Genomic DNA, 27,568 nt, shown 5'->3' on the forward strand with positions numbered 1-27,568 from the left:
TATATACAAAAATATCAGTATGTAACCTCACCTACACAACCACCCCTAAACACAGAAGGGAAGGAGGGAGGGTAAATTGGACTGCAGCAATGGGATCCTCGAACATCTACATTTATGGTAGGTACAAAACTGTACTATGTTCTTCGTTCACCATTGCTGCAGTCCTTACTATTGGGTAGAATCCCAAAGCAGAGGTAAGGGAGGCTGGCAAATCATAAAGAAGCAGGAGCTGACAACATGCCTTGCAAAACAGCTGTGGCAAAACCAGCCCTAGACTTAGAGTAGATAGGAAGGTGATAATGCTTAGAGAAAGTATGCACTGAACTCCAAGTAGCCGCTTCCAAAATATCCTTAGTTGCCACCCCCCTTAGAAATGCTGTTGAAGTGGCAGTAGCCCTAGTGGAATGAGGCCTAATCCCAGCTGGAATCTCCTTGCCATGATGGGAATAACAAAATGCAATGCAAAAGCCAATCCACCTAGAAATAGTTTGTTTTGACACAGGCTTGCCCTGCGAACTCAAAGCAAAAGAAACAAACAACTGCTGAGACTGCCTAAAATCCTTAGTCCTGCTTAAGTAATAACGCAATTGCCTGTGTACATCTAAAGTGTGCAAAATCTTTTCCCTTTATTTTGGGGTCTGCATAAAAAGTAGGCAAATGAATAGTTTGGTTTAAAGCCACACTAGAAACCACCTTAGGCATAAAGGAAGGATTAGTACGTAATGATACCCTATCCTTATGGAAAATCAAAAAGGGCTCTACTGCCATAAGGGCCTGCAACTCAGACACCCTTCTTGCAGAAGTAATAGCCAACAGAAAAGCAGTCTTCCATGACAAGTATTTCAATTCAGCAGTAGCCGCAGGCTCAAAAGGTTGTAGAGTAAGTTTTTCCAACACAAAATTGAGATCCCAAGCAGGAGTAGGAGCTCTCGTGGGGTCTTATATTCTTTGCCCCTCTAAGAAACTGCTTGAACAAAGGATGCGAAAACAATGGTGGGTCACAATCATAGTGAGCTGAAATTGCTGCAGCATGAATCTTAATGGAAGAGAAGGACAAACCCTTGTCCAGCAACTCAGTAAGATATTGAAGAGCCACACTCAAATTAGGCTCAGAAATCTCCAAATTCTTTGCTGTACTCCAAAATAAAAATCTCTTCCATTTTTCTGCGTACACTTTCCTTCTACTAGGTCTTCTAGCTTCCATAATCACATTTAAAACTTGTTGAGGAAGTTGAGACCTGCTGTGTTTCAACACAGAATATGCCAGGCTGTTAGATGAAGAGAGTGAAGCTTGACATTGAGCAGATGACCGTCCTTCTGGGATAACAGATGTGGAATCAAAGGTAAAGGCCATGGAGGATTCTTTACCAGACACCGTAGTAGTGGGTACCAGTGTTGCCGAGGCCAATCTGGAGCTATCAAAATCATCCTTGGCCTGTCTTGTCTGACCTTTAACAGTACCTTTGGAAGAAGAGGCAGAGGTGGAAAGGCATACACATGAAGGTTTTTCCAACTGAAAGACAGAGCATCCACTTTCCAAGCTGTGTGATGAAACCCCTTTGTGCAAAACTTTGGCAGCTGGTGGTTTAGTGGAGAAGCGAACAGATCTATGTCTGGAGTTCCCCATGACACTGTCAATTTCTGAAATACATGAAGATCCAGTTTCCACTGTGGGGATCCATGATTTGTCTGCTTAACACATCTGCTAAGGAGTTCTGTGCTCCTGGCAGAAACCTTGCCTGAAGAGTTAGTTGCAAGCGTAGCGCAGTCTCCCATAAAATCATTGCTTGCCTGCAGAGAGGATAAGAATGTGTTCCCCTTGCTTGTTGATGTACCACATGACAGTTGTGTTGTCTGTTAGAATCAACACCTGCCCTGGAAGAAGTAACTCCTTGAAAGCCAGTAATGCAAACTGGACTGCTAACATCTCCTTCATGTTGATATGTAGATGCTGTAGTCTGGCAGGCCACTTGTCTTGTATCCACTTTCCATTTAGATGAGCTCCCCAAGCAATGTCCGAGGCATCTGTCGTTAAAATCTGACTCGCCTCTGGCCGGGTCACAGAGAGTCCCTTGTTTAGGTGACATTCCTGAGCCCACCACAAAAATTCTCTTTGAAGGCAAGGTATTATTTGAATGACAGTGTCCAAATCCTGGCAGTGCTGTGTCCATACAGCTTGGAGATACCATTGTAGCTTCCTCATATGCAGTTTGGCATTGGGAAGCACCAGAATACAAGATGCCATGAACCCTAATGCTTGAAGGACTGTCCTTGCAGTCAGCACGGACTGATGAGATAGTTGATGGAAGTAAAGTGATAGACTCTTTTGTTTGTCCGGGGTTAAAAAGGCCATCTGGGCTGCTGTATTCAGTCTCACACCCAGAAAGCACATGTCTTGAGAGGGTACTAGACTGGACTTTATTTCGCTCACAGAATACCCTAGGCATCTTAGCACTGCTATAACATATTCCAGATGCTGTAGAAGGTCTTCCTTTTCTTGAGCCAGAATCAGGCAGTCGTCTAAGTAAGGATAGATTTGAATTCCTTGTAGCCTGAAGTAAGCTATCACTGGAGCCAGAACCTTTGTGAATACTCTGGGCGCAGTAGATAAGCCAAAGGGCAATGCAGAGAACTGATAATGAGAATCTCCAGCTCGAAACCGCAGATACTTCCTGCAACTTAGCCTTATAGGCACATGAAGGTAAGCTTCCTTGAGATCTAAAGTTACCATCCAGTGATCTTTGCCCAGCAGAGGTAAAAGCTGTTGTAACGTCAACATCTTGAACTCGGGAATGTCCAGATAAGTGTTGAGGAGAGATAAATCCAAAATCGGTCTCCACGTGTTCCCCTTCTTTGGTACTAGGAACAGGCGAGAATAAAATCCGAGGCCCCTTTCTGATACAGGGACTGGCTGAATGGCCCCCATCTGGAGTAACTGAGAAACTTGCTTGTGAGCCTCTTTTCTTTGTGGAGGAGGAACGTCTGGCATGCCTTTGAAAGGGGGCATTGTATGGAAATAAAACCTGTAACCGTGGTGAATGATGTCCAACACCCATCTGTCTTGAGTAATTAAATCCCAATTTTCTTTGAAAAGAGACAGTCTTCCTCCCAAAGGGGCTGCCAGACGAGAATCTACTGGCAGCTGAAAAGGCAGGTCATTGAGTCTGTTTACGAAAGGACTGACCCCTGCCCTCACCAGAAGTCTGAGCAGGTGAACTCCCTGTTCTAGGCCTAAAAGAACCTTGAGCTCTGCCCCTACCACGTCTAGACCTACCCCTAGACTGGGAATCATAAGCAGGATATGTCCACCCCTTAGCAGGCCAATTTCTACTAAACTTCGGTGGCTGCACCTGCAAAAAATCTTTAACAGTTTGCATAGACTTAGCTTTGTCCTCCATTTTCTTTAAAACTGCTTCCACAGGCGAACCAAACAACACATCAGACTGTAAAGGAGCATCCAAAATCCTTGTCTTAACATGCTCAGCTAAATTCTGATCCCTCAACCAGGCATGCCTGCGAAGAACAGAACTAGTGGCAGCCACCCTCGAGGAGGCCTGCACAGCATCAAAACCACATTGCAAAGAATGCTTGCCCACTTGTTCAGACACATAAACCAAATCCAGCAACTCTTTACACTCAATACCTTCCGCCAAAGCATCCACCTTAGATTTCAATTGTGAAAGGAGATAAGTTTGATATTTTAGCATGTGAAACTGACAATTCAACGCTCTCATGGCTAGAGTGGAAGAAGTATACACTTTCTTTCCCCACCTATCCAAAGCCCTTGCCTCTTTATCAGTGGGAACAGGATTTTTAACCACAGAGGCTTTAACACCTTTAGGCCCCTGAGAAACAGTTTCTGGGTCCGCCCTAGGACTCTTAAACAAATACTTATGAGCTTCGGGCACCCTATAGTACCTATCAGGTTTAACAGGAGCAGGAGGCAAAGAGTCAGGGTTCAGGGAAGCCTCTGCAAAAACATCTTCCACCACATTCAACACAGGAGGTATAGCTAAGGGCCTATGCTGGGGTAAAAACAAGAATTCCCTAAGCCTTTTCCTGGAATCAGAGTAATCCTGGCCTTCCCATTTAAAGTGCTCCCTCATGGAATGCAGAGTCTCTGAAAATGAGAAATCCTCAGGAGGAGAAGCTGAAGGAGTGGCATCATCCACATCAGAAGCAGAATAAGGAGGATACTCCTGCAAATCTTCCGCAGAAGACTCAGAAGCCTCTGAACCCTGTTCAAAACTGTCAAACTCTGGTTCCACCCTAGGCCTCTTATCAGGAGGGCCCATAGAACCTCTAATCATAGTAATCAAATCTTCTGCCATTTTAAGCATATGTTTCTTAGGTACAGAACCCGAAATGCTAGGAGAAGCCCCCACTGAAGCTGAACTTGGCCTACCTCTAAAAGAAGTTTTGGCAACAGAAGGAGAGGCTCTAACTACTTTGGGAAGAGAGGGAAGAACAGTTACCTGAGAAGCCCCCTCAGCCTGGCCTACCTCCTGAGAGGGTACGTCCTGTAACAGTAAAGTTTCTGCCTGAGACTCCATAGAAACTCCTGGCAAAACCTCTGGCTCCACTGAGCCTCCTAAAGAACCGACGTCCGGGACTGCCGGTTCATCAACCCTAGGCTTCGCTGTTTTGTCCTTGCGCTTCTTGGACGAAGCGGGCGTCGGAGCATCCGACGGCATTTTATAATTGCAACGCTTCCCAAACACTAACCTGGCACAGTCTAACCTCCTCTTAATAGTGCGTTTGTGAAACCTAGCACAAGAGCGGCAACCAACAACGTCGTGCTCAGGCCCTAAACAAGGTATACACAATGTATGGTAATCCCTATGAGGTATCTGTTTCCCACAAGAAATACAGTTATTCACTTTTTCTGACATCCGGTTAAATACTGAGGCAAGAAAAAACCAAAATGTTCCCCAACGGGTACTTAGCCAACTCTGATTCGGTCTGAAACTCCGGCGAAATATTTCAGAACGCCAACCTGCACTCGCAAAACTGCTTCTGCATCGGACCATGCGGCAAAAAAGACTGAGGATATGACGTCGGTCATGCGCATTAGTACCCTGACGTACTGACGTCAGTCTAATGCGCCCTGACCGACGTCAGCCTTATACTCTGGTATTCGGGCCGACTGGATAGCGGACTACCCAATAGTAAGGACTGCAGCAATGGGGAACGAAGAACATCCACAGATTTTATGAGGAAGAGTCCAAAAATATGACGCTAAAATCTGGATATTTGCTGAAAATCTAAAAAGTTGAGAGATATGGTCACTAAGACTTACTATTGTTTAAACTGCACATTGCCAGAGTTCAAGAATTACTGTTTATAAAAAAAGCAACAAAAAATGAACGCCCACATTTCACATTAATAAACAATATGGGTGATGTTGACAGATGCATCGTCTTCGTGTTCAGTCTCAAAAGATGTGATCAAACTCCATCTGTCCTCTTGAACAATGCTTACTCACTTATTTTACAACATAACACCTGCACATTTGAACATCTTTGCTACACACACATATATACACACACACATAAGACACACCCACACAAACACAAACATCACCACCCCTTTTTTCCCATTTTCTACATGGGGTCAGGGTATGTTAAATGTCGGCATTTCTCATGATTCAATGCCACACACCTGCATTTTTTGACAATCGTGCCTGACTGTTTCAGATCTTTTCTCACACAATCAATTCACCTCTTTGCTGGATGTCCTCATTTCCTCTTACTGTCTTCCTGTCTGTCTCAAATTTTCTTCACCAGATTGCCGCCTGCTTTTCTCAACATGTATCCAAACCACCGTAATCTGTTCTCTTTTATCTTTTCTGAAATCGGAGCTACTTTGGCTTTTACTTTTATATCCTAATTTCATTGTCTGCCCCACAGTGTGCATCCCACCACCCTTCTCAGACACTTCATTTCCATCACCTCTAGTTTCCTCATCTGCCATGCCTTTACTGCCCAGTTTTCCATACCATACAGTAATACTGGTCACACCACAGTCTTGTACACCTTACTTTTCACCTTCTGTGGCATTCTTCTGTCACTCACTACACCCGAAACTCTGCCATTTGACTGCAACCCTCTGAATTCTAGCTTTGACCTCTTCATTCAGACTTCTCCTCGACCACCCCTCTAGATACTTGAAGCTATTAACCTTTTCCACTATCCTTCCTTTTATCTCAGTTCTCAGCTTCTTCAGATTTCCCCAGTTTGCTAACATTAACACCGTCTTATCTGTGCTTAGTCTCATCCCACATGCCTTCAGTTTTGCATCCCATTGCCTTATCCTTTGCTGAAGTTCTAGCTCAGAGTCTGCCTGCGCTGCCACATCATCTGCATACAGCAGCTTTGTTGAGTTTTCCCCTCTGACCTATTTTCTAATGTAGTCTATCACCAATATGAACAGCAGTGGGCTCAGAGGTGAACCTGGTACACACCTACTCCAACTGGGAACCCCTGTGAGAGACCAAAAACTGTACTTGAGTCTTTGGGTCCTTGTACATTGCTTGCGTTAATTCTACCAGTGTTTCTGGGACTTCAACCTACCTCAGTACTGCCAAAATCAGCTTTCTTGGGACCCTGGCATATGCTTTTTCCAAGTCTATGAATGCCCAGTTGGATACTTTCCTCATCTCTTCTCAACTACCTGTCTCACTGCAAATATTAAGTCAGTTGTGCTACATCCAGATCTGAACACAAAATGCTCATCTCCCATCTTACATTCTACTACTGTGTATTCATTTATCAATCACACTCTCCAGAACTTTCATGCAATGTGACAGGAGTTTGATATTTCTGTACTGCTCACAGTTGTGGATGTCCCCTTTGTTCTTGAACAATGGCACTAGTATGCTTATTCTCTAGTCATCTGGGATACGCCTTTCTCTCCACACTGCTGTTAGTACCTTCAGGAGCCATTTCTCCCCTATCTCACCTAGCATCTTTATCCTATCTGCTGAGCCTGCTGTTTTCCCTGACTTCATCTTCCTTAGTGCTGTTCTTACTTCTTCTAGGGTGGGCTCCTCTTCTTCTCTCATTGTAGGCTGTTTCTGGGGCAGTACAGCTTGTTCCAAAGCTAACAGGTTGCCAACAAGTACTAAAATGTTTACCAGATCTCTCCCACTTACTCCCAGTAAAATTAGGAGTCCCACAGGGATCTATCCTTGGTACCCTTCTTTTCAGTATCTTCACTAATAATCTTAACACTGCTACCTCTCGAGCTTACTTGATCCAATATGCAGATGATTCTACACTTATCTGCACTGCCCCTACCATAGAACAGCTTCAAGGCATAAAACAAAAATCCTTCACAGCAACAGAATTATGGCACTCTCACCTCATACTTAACCAGAGTAAAACTAACCTTATGATCTTCCAACCCACTAGAAAGTACAGTTTTGTACCTACCATAAATGTAGATGTTCGAGTGCTAATACAGCTGCAGTCATAACAGATGGCTTCTCCTGCCGTCAGGCGGGCCCTCGGTCGGCCGAATTCCAAAGTCTAGGTCCGGCGTCCGTTGTCGTCGTTTCTTCCCTGACGTCAGTGCGATAGGGGTATAAAAGAACAAGCCGACGCCATTTTCTTCAGTTTTTCTTGCCCCAGATGTCAGGTGTCCCCAGAAGGAAGGCAATACATAAATTTATGTAATAATGCAATGCAATATAATCAAAATACAGTAGTTGCAAGCAAATACACCATAAATGAATACCCCAATCAGGTTGTATGAGGAGGTGTTAGCCAATAGGCCTGTCCCAAGAGGGGAAGGAGGGAAACCTGGACTGCAGCTGTATTAGCACTCGAACATCTACATTTATGGTAGGTACAAAACTGTACTATGTTCATCGTGCATACAGCTGCAGTCATAACAGATGGGTAGAATCCCAAAGCTAAAAAAGGGGTGGTAGGCACTAGGTGGAACTAGGAGGAGCCAGGATGCCCTGCAAGACTGCAGTGGCAAAGCCTGTTCTAGTTTTGGAGTATAATGGTAGGTGGTAGTGCTTGGAGAAGGTATGCACAGAACTCCAAGTGGCTGCTTCCAAAATATCTTTGGTAGGAACTCCTCTGAGGAAAGCTGGAGAGGTAGCTGTGGCCCTTGTGGAGTGAGATCTGATGCCTGCAGGTACAGTTTTACCATGAAAAAAGTAACAAAAGCGTATGCAGTGGGCTATCCATTTTGAGATTGTCTGTTTGAAAATTGGCTTCCCTTGAGCTCCTATAGCATAGGACACAAAGAGTTGTTCTGATTTTCTGAAAGGCTTTGTTCTGTCCAAATAATAGCGCAGCTGTCTGTGGATGTCCAAGGAATGTGGTAGTCTCCCCCCTTTGTTTTGAGGATTAGGGTAAAAGGTAGGTAAGTGGATAGCCTGATTCAAAGCTACCCTGGATACCACCTTTGGCATAAAGGACGGGTTGGTTCGTAAGGAAACTCTGTCCTGATGGAAAATGATGAAAGGCTGCACAGCCATGAGGGCTTGTAGTTCCGATACCCTGCGAGCTGAGGTGATAGCCAGGAGGAAGGCTGTTTTCCAGGACAAATATTGCAAATCTGTTGAGGCAGCTGGCTCAAAAGGAGGCAAGGTCAGCTTTTCTAGAATGAAATTGAGGTCCCAAGCAGGTATTGGTTGTTTTCATGGGGGTTTTATATTCTTAGCCCCTCTGAGGAACTGTCTTAAGAGGGGGTGAGAGAATAAAGGTGGATCAGTGGTGTATTCTGAAGAAATGGCTGAGGCATGGATTTTGATGGAGGAGAATGAAAGTCCACTGCTTAGCAGCTCAGCTAGATACTGTAATATTTGAGGTAAATTCAGTTTTCCAGGATTCTGGCCCTTTTTCTCATTCCAGGCGCAAAACCGTTTCCATTTTGCGGAGTAAGCTTTTCTAGTAGACGGCTTTCTGGCTTCCAAAATGACATCCTGCACCTCCTTGGAGAGTAGGGTCTGTTGTGAAGTTAAGGAATCTACCATGCGGCCAGATTGAGTGTTTTCAGCTGACTGTGAAGAGTTTTGAAGCTGTGCTGAGTCAGAAGAAGAGGCGTGAGAGGTAGGGTCCATGGTGGGGATGCGTCAGGCTCCTCAGGAGTGGGTACCAGTGCTGTCTTGGCCAGTCTGGAGCAATGAGAATCATCTTTGGTCTGTCTGCTCTGGTTTTTAATAGAACTTTGGGCAGCAGAGGAAGAGGTGGAAAGGCATAAACTGTCACTGTTGTCCAACTGAAAGAGAGAGCGTCCACTCTCCAGGCCTGTGGATGAAAAGTCCTTGAGCAGAATTTTGTCAATTGGTGATTTTTGTGGGAGGCAAAGAGATCTATGTCTGGCCTTCCCCATGCTTGAATTATCTCTGTAAAAACTTGAGGATGCAACTTCCATTCGTGTGGATCTGTCATATTTCTGCTTAGGTTGTCTGCCAGCGTGATTTCTTTGCCTGGCAAGTACTGTGCTTGAAATTCGATTTGTAATTCCAGAGCCATGTTCTAAAGTGACATGGCCAGCCTGCATAGGGGGTATGAATGGGTTCCTCCCTGTTTGTTTATGTACCACATTACTGTGGTGTTGTCTGTCCTTATCAATAGTTGACCTGGATGCAGAAGGTCTTTGAAAGCTATAATAGCATTTATTACTGCTAGCATTTCCTTTTGATTGATGTGAAGGTGCTTTTCTTTTTGGGAACATTTGCCCTGAATGCACCGATCTGTCATGTGCGCCCCCCCCAGGCGTAGTCCGAGGCGTCTGTTGTGATGACTTAATTTGCTTGAGGCTAGCAGAATGGGAGACCTGTGTTTGTTTGGCATGCTTGAGCCCACCACAGAAATTCCTTTTGAAGGCATGGAATTAGTGGCATTATTGTTTCCAAACTGTGGCTGTGTTGAGACCATAGGTATTTCAGGTACCATTGAAGTTTCCTCATATGCAGCTTTGCACATGGGATTAGTAGGATGCAAGATGCCATGAATCCCAGAACCTGCAGGATTTTCCTTGCAGTCAGCCTGGTGAAATTTGCTAGCTTTCAGAAGTATTGAGTTAGTTGCCCCTGTTTCTCTGGCGTGAGGTAGGCCATCTGGGTGTTTGTGTCCAGGTTGGCACCCAGGAAAATTATTTTCTGAGAGGGTATTAGCCTTGATTTCTTTTTGTTGACTGTGTATCCCAGAGAATTCAACAACATTATTACAAAAGCCAGATGTTTCAGAAGTATGTGCTTGCTGTCCGCTTGGATCAGGCAATCGTCCAAATATGGGAATATTTGTATCCCTTGAAGTCTGCAGTAGGCAATTACTGATGCCAGGCATTTTGTGAATACTCTGGGCGCAGTAGATAAGCCAAAGGACAATGCAGAGAATTGATAATGGGCTGAACCTGCAAGAAATCTGAGGTATCTTCTGCAATTTTGTCTGATTGGGACATGCAGGTATGCCTCCTTGAGGTCCAATGTTACCAGCCAAGACTCCTTGCCCAGCATGGGAAGAAGCTGCTGTAATGTGAGCATCTTGAATTTTGGCACGAGTAAAAATGTGTTTAGGATGGATAGGTCCAAAATAGGTCTCCAATCTTTTCCCTTCCTTGGTACCAGGAATAGTCTGGAATAAAAACCTTGACCTTGTTCTTGAGTAGGTACCTCTTGAATAGCTTTCATGTCCATGAGATCTGAAATTTGTCTTTGTGCCTCTGCCCTTTGATTGTGTGGCAGGTTTGGCATGCCTCTCATTTTTGGAAGGGTGTGAAAATGGAATCTGTAGCCTCTGTTTATAATGTCCAGGATCCATTTGTCTTTTGTGACAATATGCCAATTTTTTGAAAATAATGCCAGTTTTCTGCCTAAGGGTGCTGCCATTTGAGCCTTGCTTGGCATGCAAAGGGGAAAGTCATTGGGTTTGCTTTCTGAATGGCTGCGAACTATCCTCACCACCTCTTTGTGTAGGAGCTTGCCATTGTCTGCCTCTAAACGATCCTTGAGATTGCCCTCTGCCCCTCGGGCGCCTGTATCTACCTCTTTGGTGTCTGTCCATGGCTGGAAAGGACCAATTTTTGGAAGGCCAATTTCTACTGAAATGTGGAGGTTGTACCTGTAGAAAATCTTTCACTGTTTGCACTGATTTAGCCTTTTCCTCCATTTTCTTTAATACCTCCTCAGCTTTAACACCAAATAATACATCCTTTTGTAGAGGGGCATCTAGTAATTTAGCTTTGACATGATCTGGTAAGGTTTGCTCCTTGAGCCAGGCATGTCTACGTATGACTGATCCTGTAACCGCAGCTCTACATGAGGCCTCTAGAGCATCAAAACCACATTGCAAGGTATGTTTACCCACTTGCTCTGCACTATGCATCAAATTCTGCAACTCCTTCAAGTCTGGTTGTTCAGGTTGTGACATTCTGCTTCTCAACTGTGATAACAGAAACTGTTGGTACTTTAACATATGGAACTGGCAGTTTAATGCCCTCATGGTTAAGGTGGCTGAGGTGTATACCTTTTTTCCCCACCTTTCTAAAGATCTGGAATCTCTCTCGGAAGGTAATGGATTTTTAGCAATGGAGGCCTTAATCCCCTTGGGGCCCTGTGATATAGTTTCTGGGTGAGCCGCATGGCTTTTGTATAAAAATTGGTGTGAGTCAGGAACCCGGTAGTACCTGTCAGGCTTGACTGGGGCTGGAGGTAATGAGTCTGGGTTAAGGCAGGTCTCCGAATACACATCATCTAGTATGTCTAAGACAGGAGGTATAGCCAGAGGCCTGTGCTGAGGTAGCAAGAGAAAATCCCTAAGCCTTTTCTTGGAGTCTGAGTACTCTTGGCCTTCCCAGTGGAAGTGTTCCCTCAAGGTATGCAAGGTTTCCCCAAATGAGTAATCCTCTGGGGGGGAGACAGAGGGAATGGACTCCTCTGCATCAGAATCTTCAAAAGGGGAATAAGAATGTTCCTGTTCATCAGAGTGCTCTGAAATAATGGAGGCCTGGTCAGAGGAGGGGGATTCTTCCTCCACTCTGGGCCTTTTGTCTGGGGGTTGAGAACCCCTGATAAGAGTAATTAAATCCTCAGCCATTTTAAGCATCTGTTTTTTAGGCATGGGGCCTGGAGAAGGGCCCTGCGTAGCTGGTCTCTTAGAATGCATGGCTGCTTCAGACTTAGTGAAAGCCTTGATGGAAAAAGAAGAGGAAGGTCTGAAGACACCTTGAGAGGAGGCAGACCTGTCTACATTTTGAGTTTCACCACCAAGAGTGGCTTTGGTATCTGTAGTCGGGGTGTGGGCCGAGGAGCCTGCGACCTCGGGCACAGTAGACACCGCCAATGAAGTGTTGTCGGTAGGCAGGGGCTGTGTAGGCGCCTCGCTGAGAACCGGACCACCTGTAGTCGGCTTTGGCATGGTGTCGGTAGAGGCCGTGGACCTCATGTGTCGGTCCTTATCTTTGCGTTTTTTAGACAAAACTGGAGTCGGAGTATCCGACGACATAATGAAGTTAAATTTTTTGCCAAAATAGTGCTGGGTGAACTCCGCCCGACGCTTAATGGTGCGTTTGTTGAAAGTAGCACAAAAACGACAGACCGAGACATCGTGGTCTGGGCCTAAGCAAGGAATGCAGAGGGAATGAAAATCCTTATGCGGTATTTGCTTCCCACATGAAATACAATTATTAACTTTGTCTGACATCGGTCTGAGGCAAGAAAAGTTTCCCCAACGGGGTACTTAGCTTTCAAGAAGACTTCAGTTGCAAAATTTTCGTAATTTCAGGAGCTGGCCAACCGGCACTTGCGAACTGCTTCTGCTTCGGGCACCGCACGGCAAGAAAGACTGAAGAAAATGGTGTTGGCTGGTTCTTTTATACCCCTGTTGCACTGATGTCAGGGAAGAAGCGACGACAACCGACGCCAGACCTAGACTTTGGAATTCGGCCGACCGAGGACCTGCCTGACGGCAGGAGAACCTGTCTGTTATGACTGCAGCTGTATGCATGATGAACATCCATAGATCTCACTCTCACCTTCTTCATCAGTGCCACACAGGTAATACAATTATTACACCAGTAACCCAAACCAAATTCCTAGGTGTAATTATTGATAATATGAAATTCAACCTACACGTTACAAACAATAAAGAATGTGCACAAAAAGCTAGGAACCCTATATAGAAATAATTCCTATCCAATAGAACTAGGACAACCATTGTTAGAACACACCATCTCTCTATACCCCTCTATGCCTCACCCATACTCACCAAACTTAAAAATACAGACTTAGGAAATGTTATAACAAAATAGTAAAATTTGCCACTGTCTCAACATATAGATCACACCACCCTCTAGCCCTAAAAAAAAACTCTGTTGGTTAGAAAGTACAGTTGTATACACTTACCATAAATGTAGATGTTCGAGTATATTCACTGTTGCAGTCATCACACTTGGGTTATCCTGCCAAGGGTAGCCCTGAGTCGGCGCAAATACCAGAGGCTTAGTATTTCTGCATTGGTTGCTGTCACTCCAAGACTGACGTCAGGTCATCAGTGGTAGAAAAACAGGCAGCTGACGCCATCACATCAGTTTTTCTTGCCCCAAATGTTAGGAGCCCCCCAAATAGGGAGATAGGTTATGGTGAAAGAACATCACCAGTAGAAAGTAAATACCAAAAATCCCTGTAAGGAGTGAGGATGACAGAGTGAGACAAGGGGGATGGAGGGTGAGAAACCAGGACTGCAACAGTGAATACACTCGAACATCTACATTTATGGTAAGTGTACACAACTGTACTATGTTCTTTGTGTTTCACTGTTGCAGTCATCACACTTGGGTTGATTCCCAAAGCTGAAGAAAAGGGTGGAGGCAGTCAAGAAGACTGGGGGCTGGCTAGGATGCCCTGCAAGACTGCGGTTCAAAGCCTGCTCTGGATTTGGAAAAGATAGGCAAGTGGTAATGCTTGGTGAACGTATGCACAGAACTCCACTCCAGTATGTCCCTGAAAGGGACCCCTCTGAGAAAAGCTGCAGAAGTGGAGGTTGCCTTGGTGGAATGCATTCTGACCCCCTTAGGGGGCGGTGCCCATGGTATTTGTAGCAGAAATGGATACAGTGTGCTATCCATTTGGAGATTGTTTGGATATGGTCTTGCCCTCTGCCCCTGCTGCAAAGCTGACTAGCAATTAGTCAGTCTTCCTAAAAGATTTAGTCCTATCCAGGTAGACTCTGAGCTGTCTGTGCACATCTAGAGAATGCAGAATCCTTCCCCCCTTGTTTTGTGGGTTAGGTAAAAAGGTGGGCAAATGAACTGGTTGGTTGAGAGCACACTGGAAATCACTTTAGGCATAAAAGTTGGGTTAGTCCTGAGGGAGACCCTGTCAGCATGAAAACGGGCTCTACAACCATGAGTGCTTGCAGCTCTAGCTGAAGTGATGGCCAGAAGCAGTGCTGTTTTCCAAGAGAGGAATTGTAACTCTGCTGAAACTGCAGGTTCAAAGGGGGGTAGTGTGAGCTTTTCCAACATAAAGTTAAGATCCCAAGCTGGGATAGGAGCTCTTCTGGGTGGCATTAAATTGTTAGCCTCTCGTAGGAACTGTTTGATAAGAGGGTGAGAAAAGAGAGGTGGCTCTGTACTGTAATGAGCACAGATGGCAGAGGCATGAATTTTAATAGGAGAGAAGGATAGGCTCCTGTGTACTAGGTCTGCTAGGTAATCCAGGATAAGAGGTAGGGAGGGCTGTGCTGTTGCAGCTCCTTTAGCCTGGAACCAGGTGCAATACCTTTTCCATTTGTAAGCACAGGACTTTCTAGTGCTGGGGCATCTGGCCTCATGTATAACATCCAGGACTTGTTTGCTTAGGCTGGCAACTGGAGGAGAGGGTCAGGGAATAAACTAGGCTGCCAGGTTCAGGGTTTGCAGTTGTGGATGCATGAATTCTCTATTCTGTTAGGTCAGGAGAGTTGGGATCTGAGGTAGGTGCCATGGTGGCAGGGGAAACAGACTGTGCAGCAGTGGGTACCAGTGCTGGTGTAGCCAGTCTGCGGCAATCAAGATTGCTCTTGGTTTTTCCTCCCTTATTTTGAGTAGTACCCTTGAAAGTAGAGGTAGAGGGGGAAATGCATAGATTTAGAGATTTACCCTCTGAAAGGATAGGGTATCCACTTTCCAAGCCTTCCTGTGAGGTTCCCTGATGCAGAATTTGTTGAGCTGGTGATTGTTGTGGGAGGCAAAGAGGTCCACCATCGGGGTGGCCCATTCCTGGGTTACAAGTTTGAAGGTGCTGTGGTCTAGCTGCCACTCATGCGGGTCTAGGAGGTTTCTGCTTAATTTGTCTGCCAGAGAGTTTTGGGAGCCTGGCAGGAATTGTGCTTGCAGGTGAATTTGCATGGCTGAAGCCGTGTGCCAAAGGGTCATGACGAGCCTGCAGTGGGGATAAGAGTGAGTTCCTCCCTGCTTGTTGATGTATGACATCACTGTGGTGTTGTCCGTTTTGATCAGTAGAAGCCCCGGGGAGAGTAGGGGTCTGAAAGCTGTCAGAGCATGCTGAACAGCTAGCATCTCTTTTTGGTTGATGTGCAGATGTATTTGATTTGTGCTCCAATGGCCCTGAATGCACCTGCAGTCCAGGTGTGCACGCCAGGCATAATCTGATGCATCTGTGGTTAGGGTCTGGGCGGCGTGGGGTTGTGAGAAGGGAAGACCCTTGTTGTGGTTGCATGCTGCTGCACACCAAAAAAAAGTCTTTCCTTAGACAAGGTATCATAGGTATGATAGTTTCCAGGTCCTGAGAGTGTGGACACCAAAGACTTTTTAGGTACTAGTGAAGTTTCCTCACATGCAGTTTGGCATATGGAATGAGTAGAATGCAGGAGGCCATGAACCCTAGAGCTTGCAGGATTTTCCTTGAGGATAACTAGGTTCTGATGGATAATTGAGAGAAGTAGCCTATCAGGTAGGCTTGTTTTTCTGGAGTAAGGAATGCCATCTGGGATGCTGTGTCCAGGCTTGCTCCCAGGAATACAATTTTCTGAGTGGGTACTAGTTTGGATTTCTTTTCGTTTATAGTATAACCACAGGGAGGTCAGTAGGTCCTTTATAAAGGTCAGGTGCTGTAACAGCTTTTCCAGACTGTCTGCCTGAATCAGGCAGTCGTCTAAGTAGGGGTAAATTTGAATATTCCTTTGTCTGCAAAAAGCGATGGCTGGAGCCAGGCATTTTGTGAAAACTCTGGGAGAAGTGGATAAGCCAAAGGGAAGCGCAGAGAACTGAAAGTGCATAGATCCTGCCCTGAAACAAGACATTGCTTGCAGGAATCTCTGATTGGGATGTGTAGACAGGCCTCTTTTAGGTCTAGGGTGGCAAACCAAGCATCCTTGGATAGCACAGGAAGAAGCTGCTGGACGGTGAGCATTTTGAATTTTGGTATTACCAGGAAGGTATTTAGAATTGATAAATCGAGGAATGGGTGCCAGGTGCCCTCTTTTCTGGGTACCAGGAAAAGCCTGGAATAGAAACCTTGGCCTATCTGGTCTGCAGGAATAGGCTGTACTGCCCTCATGGAGAGCAGGGAATGGACTTGGTTTTAGGCCTCTTCCCATTGGTTTGGAGGAAGATCTGGGAACTCTTTCAGGGTGGGCAGAGTGTGGAAATAAAATTTGTATCCCTTGGTCACTATGTTGAGGACCCATCGGTCGTTGGTGATAGAAGTCCAGTTTTTTTGCATGGGATGAGAGTTTTCCTCCTAAGGGCACAAGCAGGTGGGCAGAGGTAAGGGGTGGAGGTGTAAGTCATTGTGAGTTCTTTCCATAAGGGGGTGGCTTAGCACTTCCTGTTTTTGAAGTGGAGGAACTCCATTGCTTAGATCTCTGCATTCCTTGGGACTGCTGTCTGGGGGGTCGGCTACCCCTAGGTCTTGTCTGAGCTGACCTTGAGGGGCCGGAAAGGACCAGTGCTTGGAGGGGCAATGCCTACTGAACCTCAGAGGCTGGACCTGTAAGAAGTCTTTAACTGTCTGCATAGATTTAGCTTTTTCTTGCATCCTTTTTAAGACCTCTTCTGCCTTGGTGCCAAACAAACTGTCTTTGTTCAATGGTGCGTCCAATAGTTTTGATTTGACATGGTCTGGCAAGGTCTGTTCCTTAAGCCAAGCATGCCTTCTAAGTACAGAACCTGTGACTGCTGCTCTGCAGGATGCTTCTAGGGCAAAGCCAAATTGCAAGGTGTGTTGAGTAACTTGGCTTGCAGAATGCGTAAGCTCCTGTAAGTCTTTATTTTCTGCACAAGCTGGAAAGGTAGATATTTTTTGTTTAAAGAGTTCCATTGTATGTTGCTGGTATTTCAGCAAGTGGAACTGACAATTTAGTGCTCTAATGGCAAGAGTTGCAGAGGTGTATACTTTTTTACCCCATCTGTCTAAAGCTCGGAAATCCCTGTCCAAGGGGTTGGGATTCTTAGCTGTGGTTGCTTTTATTCCTTTTGGTTCTTGGGAGATGACCTCTGGGTCAGCAGTAGGATTTTTGAAAAGAAATTTGTGTGAGTCAGGGACTCTGTAATACCTAACAGGCTTCCTGGAAGCAGGTGGAAAGTTGTTGGGAGTTAAACTGGATTCCATAAAGACATCATCCACAACATCCAGGACAGGAGGAATGGCTAAAGGTCTGTGCTGTGGTAAATCTAAGAATTCCCAATGTCTCTTTTTGGACTGAGGATAGTCCTGACACTACCATTGGAAATGCTTCTTAAAGTATGTAAAGTTTCACCAAATGAAAAATCCTCTGGAGGACAGGCAGAAGGAATGGATTCCTCTGCATCCGAATCCTCATCTGACTCCTGGTCAGATAAAACTGCTGGGGAAAAGTCTTATTTTCTTTTGGAAGGGGTAGGCTGGCTTCCCCTAATAAGCATGATAAGGTCTTCTGTCATTTTAAGCATTTGAGATTGAGGCATGGAAGCAGGTGTTTGAGTTTGGGTCGTCGTTTTTTTTAGGCATAGCTTGTATCCTGGGCCTTAGAAACTCGGTAGCTTTAGAAAGAACTGAAGAAGCGAAAGAAGTCATTGGTTTGTGTAGAGTATCGGTAGTGTAAAGAACTTCCTCGGAAGCCGGTGCCTGCTCAGCGACTCTGGACCCATCCAAGGTAGAGGCATCCATGGGATCCTTAGTCAAAGAAGAGTCTCGTGGCATACCAGACTCCGAGCGGGTATCGGTAGCAGCCTGCAAATCCACAGAAGCAGGCATCAGGGGCCGCAAAAGTGCCTCACTGAGGACCAGTGAACTGGCGACTAGCTTAACGGAAGCGTCGTCAGCTGTTTTGGACCAGTGCGGTCTTGTCTCTGTCTTCATCCTTACGCTTTTTTCAGAAGATCGGTACTCGGATGGCTTACCAAAGCATTTCGGAATATGGAGATCGAGATTGAAAATATTTAGCTACAATAAGGACCGGACGATGTATAGTTCTGGTGTTGAACAAAACTGACAGTGAGGGACGTCGTGGTCTGGGCCTAAACAGGTGATGCAATAAGAATGGAAATCTCAGTGTGGTATTTGCTTTCCACAGGTGAGACAATTGTTAACTTTTTCTGACATCAGTTAGAGCAAGAAAAAAGGATCCCCAATGGGGTACTTAGCTTTAGAATACTTCAACTTCAATTCGGAAACGAAAACTCAGGTAGCGGCCGACTGGCACTCATGCAAACTGCTTCTGCTTCGGGTTCCACAGCAAGAAAGACTGATGTAATGGCATCAGCTGCCTGATTTTATACCACTGATGACCCATCAGTCCTGGAGAGACAGCAGCCAACACAGAAATACTAAGCCTCTGGTATTCGGGCCAACTGAGGGCTACCTCTGGCAGGATAATCCAAGTGTGATGACTGCAATAGTGAAACACAAAAAACATCTACCACACCTCCTATCTTATAACCAGCTGACAATGACTCAAACTACTCTGCCAACCTGAAAAAATACCAGCTCTCCAAAACATACTAGAACCTTACTCCAAAAACAAGTACTACACTCCACTAATAAATCATTATTAAAAGTAACCAAATCTACCAATACTGCAGGAAACTTTCTCTGTTCCAGTCATGTAGCTAAAACGTGGCACACAGACCGGCAAACCATTAGATCCACAACCAACACTGTTCACTTCAAAAACTTACTTAAAAATCATTTATTTAATAAGTGACTCTGCTCATGCAATAGTCCAGGTTAACCTATAGTACTTATAACATCCCTCTCTACTCAGTACAAATTCTCGGGTCAATCATCTACTACTGTTCCCACACAGAAATTCCCCCTACCTTCCATACTGTTACTAATACTTCCTACAAATCAACATAAGAAATATAAGTTAGAAAATTGTATTTTGCTTTTTTTAAATGAAATTACTGATTCCATAAATAAGGAAACTATGTTAGTATTTGTATATCTACAAGTGTAGGCTATGATTTTTTAACATATGTCTCACTGTAAATCCTCGGTCTGTACATGTTTACTCTGCGGCATCTATACCAGTCAAATTATAAAACTTTTTACTGTTTTGTAGCATGTGTATAAATAGACACCTTTATGTCTATGTTGCACTGTTTGATTGTATGTGGAGCTTTTCTCCCTGGGCATCCACTGAAAATGGGTATCTGCCCAGTCAGACTTTCCCGGTACACAAATGTAAAATAAAATAAAGTCACCGGGATGCAAGGGGTATATGAAGTAATTCAACAGGTTTAAAAGAATATGCTTCCAAACAGCCTGGCTTTCAACAAAAGGGATACTTCTAGATTGGGTACTGACAATTACGATGTATCATCTGATTTTCCTGTGTTTATTAGGTGCAACGGTATTAAAACAGGTTACCTAGGCTAAAGCTATCTATCCATTACAAAGGTGCATAAAACTAAGATAATCAGTAAAATTACTGCAGTTACTTCTGCAGAGTGGAAATTAAGAGCAAAAACATTTCTCCTTCTATAAGTTCTCATCTCATTTTTATTTATCTACTTTTAATCAAAGCGAGTAATCATGCAACGTTATAGTGTGTTACACTGTATTCATATCAGACAGCCTCAGATAAGATGGTTCAGGGACTACATTTACCTTCATGGTAACAGGCAGGTCCGTCTGGTGGTAGTGTTCATGGTGGGCAGTGACAGCAGACAGAGTCAGAAGGTACTCATTGCGAGCTTCTGTCAGCTGCATGTTGCATTCTGTCACCCGTGCAGAAAGCTGAAAACAAAAATGTAGAATGCCATCAGTGAAAATGCACAGCCTGCCATTACATACAGATAGCAAGCAAAACAATTTAAGCAGATGGTAATGCCCACAAAAAAGCCTTATAGTCACAGTGCAATACCACTCTGGGGGAAGTTAACAAACAAAATGAAGAGAAATCGAACCCTTATGTACTGAAATATCCAACACATTTGGTTGTGTTTTAATCATACCAGTACTCCAGTTTGTCTGATCATTTAACTCATTTTCAAATCTGCAGTTACTCTGCTGCGACTTCACACCTCATGCACACAAACTATCTCTTTCTTTCTCTCTCTCAGTTTAAGAGCATCAGTATACGGACAACACAAATACAGCACCCTTTGCACGGAGTTGCAAAAGTCACCCTGCAAGTGAAGATTCAAATGGCGCCTCCTGACTCACCGGCCAAAGACCCGAGTTATTTACCAGCATTGCATTGCATGGCCTCTCCCCTTTCTGTCTGCCTGCCAGTGCCTTCTGACTACAAAACAGCTCAGTGTTAAACCTAGAATGGAGAGGATTAGAAACATAAAGCACATATATATTTCTTTTAATTTTAGGATGACCAATAGGATCTCTTTTTCTACCCTCTCATCACATGCCCAAAAGTTAGGCTTCATGCCGCCCCTCAAGAAAGATAACACTGACATTACTTTCCACATAATCATTCATATACAGATCTGATGTAAATAAAAAAAAAAAAAGAAAACAAAAAATAAAATAACTTCATCATCATATATTTTTAACAATTCATTCTTGAATTTATAGAAATGCACAATAATAAAAAATGCAACATTTAATCTTTATAAGAAAATTAGAATGCTTATTTTATAATTATTTCTGTATTTGTAATACAACTGCATCCTTCTTCATAATTCCTTGTAAAAGAAAATAAATAGTTTCTCAAACTATACTTGTGACTATCACGTAAATCAGAGAAACTTCCACATTTTGGAATATTACCTACTACACACACCTGAGTCTTGCTCAGCTGATGGGGACCAGTATCTGTTTTTTTAGGGCAGATTCACATTTAAGGGGCACGTACAACAGCAACAAACAGTAAACAATGTTAGGCAGTTCACAGGTAAATGCCAAACAGGTTAATGCAGATAACTTATCACTAGTTATAAAAAGAGCTGATGAATGCTTAGGGCATTCAGCCTTTAAAAACAAAGGTATCAATATAGTTTCCAAACCTATAAGCATTCTTGGCACATTAATCAGAACCATGGCAGTCTAACTGTCACAGTCATATATACAAGCTTATAAGAGTATTTTTCTTTCCTGCATTCTTGCAAATTTACAACTATTTGTAATTATACAATAAAAGCTCATTGCTATTCAAAAATGAGAAAACTGATTGGGCAGCACAAACTGCATGTCCGTTGTAAATCAAGCATATACCAACAGAAAAAAGTCTGGCCTCTTAAGTATGATTAGTACCATTCTATTGGCATATGCAATTAGAGAGTAAAATACAACAACAATCATGCAAGTTCTGCAAAACTAAAGAAACAGAAACATAACTTATCTTCCTTGGACTTCAACAGTTTAAAAAACAAACAAACAAAAACCAGCAACATAGATTCTCTTCTCCATGGCTTCTCCTGCAATGCAGTGATGTACTGTGGAAGGGTGGGAACCCAAACCCCATATGCAAGGGAGCCCGCAGGACTTTTTGCAGGGGGGTGCAAACCCAAGCCCCGCCCACACTGCCCCGCCCACGCAGCCATTCCAGTGTCCCATTACTTGGCTATTTCTCCCCATTTTATAGAAATTGTTCAAATCTCTGTTTGCATACTTGTTTTATGCTTTACTTCTACAATGACTACAGATATCTGGATTTCATTTACAACTTTTATTTCAAATTTTATAGCACAAACACTGACAGACATTTACTAAACCTAAAGAAAGCAATAGTCTTACAATGAAAACAGACTTAGCATTAAAACTTCTCTACCTTTGAAACCCACATTCACTGAAACAGCATCGAAACCCACATTTCACGAACATGCATCTGGCCAGTGGCAGAGTAAGTTTACCTTTGGCCCGTTTCCAAATCATAGGCTCCTTGCACACATTTTTTAGAAACATGCAAGAGTTCTTTGATTCACCTTCCTGACAATTATACTACATAATAATTGAATTATAGCCCTTGTATAACACAGCACCACTTGTTAGAGTGTGTTTTAAATTTATAGTTCTGAGCATCTTTCCTTTAAGCAATGAAACAAATCATATGAACCAATAATGACAGCCTGCCCAATTCAGAACATTTCAACCATAAAGGAACACTCAAACTTCTGTCATAAAATCCAACAATATCAATCAGTATGCAGAATCTCTGCAGAAGTAAAAGTCATCTGAATAATTCCACATTAAAGAGATCTGAAACCAATGAAGAGGTTGTTGCTAGAAAAAAACTTTATATTTCAGTGTTTCATTTACAAATTCAGTGCCTGTTGCCCTTGAATAATAAATTGCATGTGCTACATTAAAATAAATGGTAAGTTGATATATTGCAATAGGGAATGGGTGGCAGGCTGAAAAGCAGGTTCATAGTTATTAGGTGTCTCATCCAAAGGAGGACATACTAAGAACTGCAGTACCATACCCCCTTAAAATACAAATGTACATGCTGTATGAATAGAACCTACAGCCCTTTACATCAAGATGCATGTATGCTACCTGCTGTGCTAACACTGCTTTAAAATTCTATACCACAATAATGATACCATTTGCTAAACAAAACAGTTGCACATAAATTCCACCTGTTAGAGCTAACTAGGGCATTTCTCTCTGTCATACACACACCTCAACTTTAGTGCAAGAAATACATAAATAGATTGATTTTTTCAAAGTTACAACAACTGTAAACTCTGTGACCATGGTGTGCATTTGTTTCTGACAGAAAGATATAAGGGAACTCATGGCTATGTATATAGTTGAATCTCTCTGTACTGAAGTACTCCCTACCACGATTCTGCTTTAATAGTGTGTTTGCATTCAGAAATGTGTTGCAACAACTGTAAACTCTGTGTGACCATGGTGTGTGTGTTTTTGACAGAAAGGGCTATGTATATAGTTGAATCTCTCTGTACTGAAGTACTCCCTACCATGATGCTACTTAACTAGTGTGTTTGCATTCAGAAACTTACAGTTTTTATACTGAATTTTTATAGCTACATGAATTAGAAAATAACCAATTTCCTTTTCAGAGCCTAAGCTAAAAAGTTCACTCCTTACAAGCACTGCTTCCCCTGGAAAACATATATATATATATATATATATATATGCATCAGAGACCTAGTTCAAGACAGATGACAGCACTCCTTTAATGCAGGATTTCAATACCTGCCACAAGTTCAGGCCTATCACCCGAGATGAAAAGGTGATGGTGTCTACATATTCTTAAACAACATTTCATCTCCAGACTTGCTATGCGAGATAATGACGTGGAATTCCTCTGCATCCAGCTTAGCATTAACAAAACTCCTTACTGTGTCATACCTAACTATAGGTCCCCTCTACGTACCCCATCAGTCCATATCTCCTACCTAATATGGTGTCCCTATGCATTAAGCCAACACCATTATTCTAGGAGACTTCAATCACATTTTCTTCCAAAATTGCCATTTTGAGGAAGGATTATTAGGGGAGAGCAACATTTTGAGCCAAAACTGGGGACAATGGAGAGGTTTGGATATTCCTAAAAAGCGATTTGCACATACCTCTCAACCTCTTAATGCAGGAAATCTGGACAAGGCTAAATATATTGGAGGAACATACAAACACTACAAACACTACTAAAAATTGCTCTTGTATAAACTTGACAGTTGATAGAATAACAGGTCTTGCATTAGCATGCATTTTTCTGAAGGTTATGATGTCTGAAACTCAAATGTCTGTCATTTAGTGACTTCATTGTATGAGGAACAAACCAAAAATAAGAAGCAAATATCTATTCATTCTGCAAAGATATGGACAACTGAGAGGCATAGTTCAACCAGGGCTGTCTGAGTTTGCTCCAGTATCACATAGTCCCAACACATCAGCGAACCAAACACATAAATACACAAAAACATACTCGGTGGCTCTAAATAAAAATCTACCTAAGCAACAGAGACCTCCAAAGCAGACATCCAAGCAAACGCTACCTCAAAACAAAACATGCACAACACATAGCCCACAAAGTCAGTGTGCCAAGCAGCCACAGCCCTTAAGGCTGAATAACACACCTGATACTCTTGTAATAGGTGACTCTATTGTCAGACACACTGACGTCCCGCTCACCAGGCTGAATAAAGAGAAGGTCACGGTGAGCTGCCTTTCGGGTGCTAGGTTCCGCCACATAACGCATGCACTCAGGTCACTCCAAAGCAAATACAAATATGACTCAGTCATTGTACATGCTGGTGTGAATGACCGGAGACGTACCTCCCTGGACTACATGAAAAGAGACAGAGGAGCTCTATGATCATGTAGCCCAGGCTGGTATGACCCTGACCTTGAGCAGCATCTTACCCTCACCTAGAATTATGCCACAGTACAAAGACAAAATGATCGATTTTAACAATTGGCTAAACTTTTGGTGTCATTCAAAGGGGATCCAGTGTCTGTCAGCCTGGGATGACATGCTCGACAAGCCACGTTGCTTCGCTAGGGACGGCTTGCACCTGTCACCACTGGACTTTCGGATATTGGCAAAGGCTCTTGCCACCCCCATAGTGCCTTTTTTAGGCAAGGTTCAAAATCAAACCCACCCCCATAGACAGCACAAGGAACAAGAAACTAAGGGTAACGCTGCTAAATGCCAGAAGTCTTAACCTCAAGATGCACTCAAGCTCTCCTCAGTATGGAGAACATCGATATCTGTGCAGTGACAGAAACCTGGTTCCAGGCTCCAGAGAGCACCCCAGCACTACCAGGCTATACCTCATATCATGCTTTTCGGCCCCAAAACCCGGACCAAACCACAAAAGGAGGGGGAGTTTCCATATTTATCAAGGATATCCACACCTCCAGGTTAGTGGCATTGCACGGCATCGAAGACCATCCATGTGCAACTAACAGTGGGCAAGACTGCTTTTCAGTTTATAGCATCCTACAGACCACCCTCGCAAAGTCAGGAATCCCACTCTGCTTTCCTAAAAACATTGGAGAACATGAAGATCTCTCCGAACACCATTATATTGGGCGACTTCAACTACCCAAACATTGACTGGGAGCACTACTCAAGCTCCAGCACCTTAGCCCAAAGGTTCCTGGAAATTATAAACTCAAATGCTATGGAACAACTTAGTCACCACTCCCACAAGAGGGGACAACATACTAGACCTGATCATTACCAACATGGGGACTCTATGCTCCACACCAGAAGTATATCCCTCATTGGTAAGATCAGACCATAAATTAATTTCACTGGATGTCCACATCCCGACCCCACCCCCAGCCCAGAAAACCACAGTGAAAAACTTCTCAAAAGCGAACTTCTCACTTCTCAAAACCGAAGTGGAATCCTTCAAGGCCCCAGGGCCAGTGGAAACTACGGCCCAAACTGCAGAATCCTATATAAACGCATTCAACGGACATCTCCAGGAATGCATGGATCATGCTATCCCAAACAAAACCAAGACCCAATCATCCAAAGGCAGGCGTCCAGTCTGGTGGACTCCTGCCAAAAATAAACTGTACAACAGAAGGAGGAAGCTACTATATGATAGAGCAAAATCCCTAATAGAGAAGGCATCTCTGATCAGTACTAGCAAAAAAATTATGATCCCTCATAAAATCCTCCAAGGCCAGCTTCGAGAGAAAAATTGCACAGGACACCAAAGACAATCATAAGGCTTTTTTAAGTTATGTTAGAAACCTGGGATGCAACTCCCAGACTTGTTCTGAGTTGATTCTAAACGACAATAAATACACTGAACCCACAGACATCGCCAATATCCTGGCAGACAGGTTCAGTGCAAACTTCTCCCCCCCCAAAAAGAGCAAGTATCTATCCCGGCAGAGGGCTGCCTCCCAAACATCTCTGATGCTCAGGTGAAGGCTGCCCTCTCCAAAGTAAAAAACACTGCTTCCATGGGACCAGATGGCGTCCCAGGTTGCGTCCTACATGAACTCCAAGAGGAACTAATCCCTCAAATAAAACAGCTATACAATCTCAGCCTCACTACAGGATATGTGCCCACAGAATGGCGTACAGCAACAGTGGTCCCACTCCACAAAGGTGGAGCCTCTATGGACCCTGGAAACTATCGCCCATAAGCCTGACTAGCTTAGTCTGCAAGGCTATGGAGAGGATCATCATGGAGCTCATAAACAAAGACATTGGGGACCTACAGACACTAGATCCTACCCAGTTCGGCTTTGTCAAGGGCAGATCCTGCCTTTTGAACCTGGTTGACTTCTTCGAAACAGTCACCAAAGCCATAGATGAAGAGAAGGTAGTCCACACAGCCTATCTGGACCTTGCAAAGGCATTTGACACAATACCCCACCTCGGGCATCATAAATAAGCTATCCAGCTTAAATATAAACCCCTATGTCACAAGATGGGTCGCAAACTGGCTCAAAGACAGAACCCACAGAGTGAGAGTTGCTGGAGCCATGTCAGACTCAATAGCTGGTGCCAGCGCCATGGTTTAAAGCTAAATGCCAAAAAATGTATAGTCATACCCTTTGGCAAAAACAATGTGCCCACAAATTACCACATAGGCGGAAACCCATTAAGTACAGAGAAAGTTATTAGGGACCTGGGGACCCAAGTTGATAGCAATCTCTCCTTTGAAAACCACATTGCCAAAGTGGTTAGAAAGACCTTCTACATAGCCCACCTCATCACGAAGGGTTTCACATCTAGATCAAGAGAGGTAATCATGCCCCTTTATTCATCCCTCATCAGGCCCATCATAGAATACAATGCCCCTTTTGGGATGTACCTTACCAGACACCTGCAGCAATTAGAAAGACCCCAAAAGTATCTCACCAAAAGGATCAAGGGTCTCAAACAGATGCCATATGCTGCTCTGTTAAAAAAAAACTCCAGCTCTACTCAGTTGCATACCACCTACTTCGAGACGATCTATGCCTGACATACAAAGCTATGTCAAATCCAGAATTAATGGACATGCTCCACCTCAGTAAATCTAAATCCCTTAGAGCCACACGCTCCAGGGACTTGAACCTCAGCACAGAAATAAATAGAACTTGCTGGAGGGACAGGTTCATAACCCAGAGGCTCCCTTCGCTCTGGAATAGAATTCCAGTTCATGTGAGGCAGAGCACCTCACTGAATCTTTTCAAGAAGAATCTCGATAGGTGGATGGAGGATCGTAGGTTTGTCCC

The 27,568-nt window shown here is 43.8% G+C and overlaps 1 protein-coding gene across 1 annotated transcript in view; it reads right to left on the reverse strand.

Moving 5' to 3' along the window:
* Positions 1 to 27,568, reverse strand: part of LOC122799790 (F-BAR and double SH3 domains protein 2-like) — a 1,119,909-nt gene that overhangs the window by 654,760 nt on the left and 437,581 nt on the right. Inside the window, exon 4 of the mRNA XM_044069087.1 lies at positions 20,057 to 20,185. Coding sequence (XP_043925022.1) covers positions 20,057 to 20,185 — 129 coding nt within the window. The remainder of the gene's footprint in view (positions 1 to 20,056; positions 20,186 to 27,568) is intronic.

Source organism: Protopterus annectens, chromosome 4.part0, assembly GCF_019279795.1.
Source record: "Protopterus annectens isolate FY-2018-M chromosome 4.part0, PAN1.0, whole genome shotgun sequence".
Taxonomy (NCBI): Eukaryota; Metazoa; Chordata; order Ceratodontiformes; family Protopteridae; genus Protopterus; species Protopterus annectens.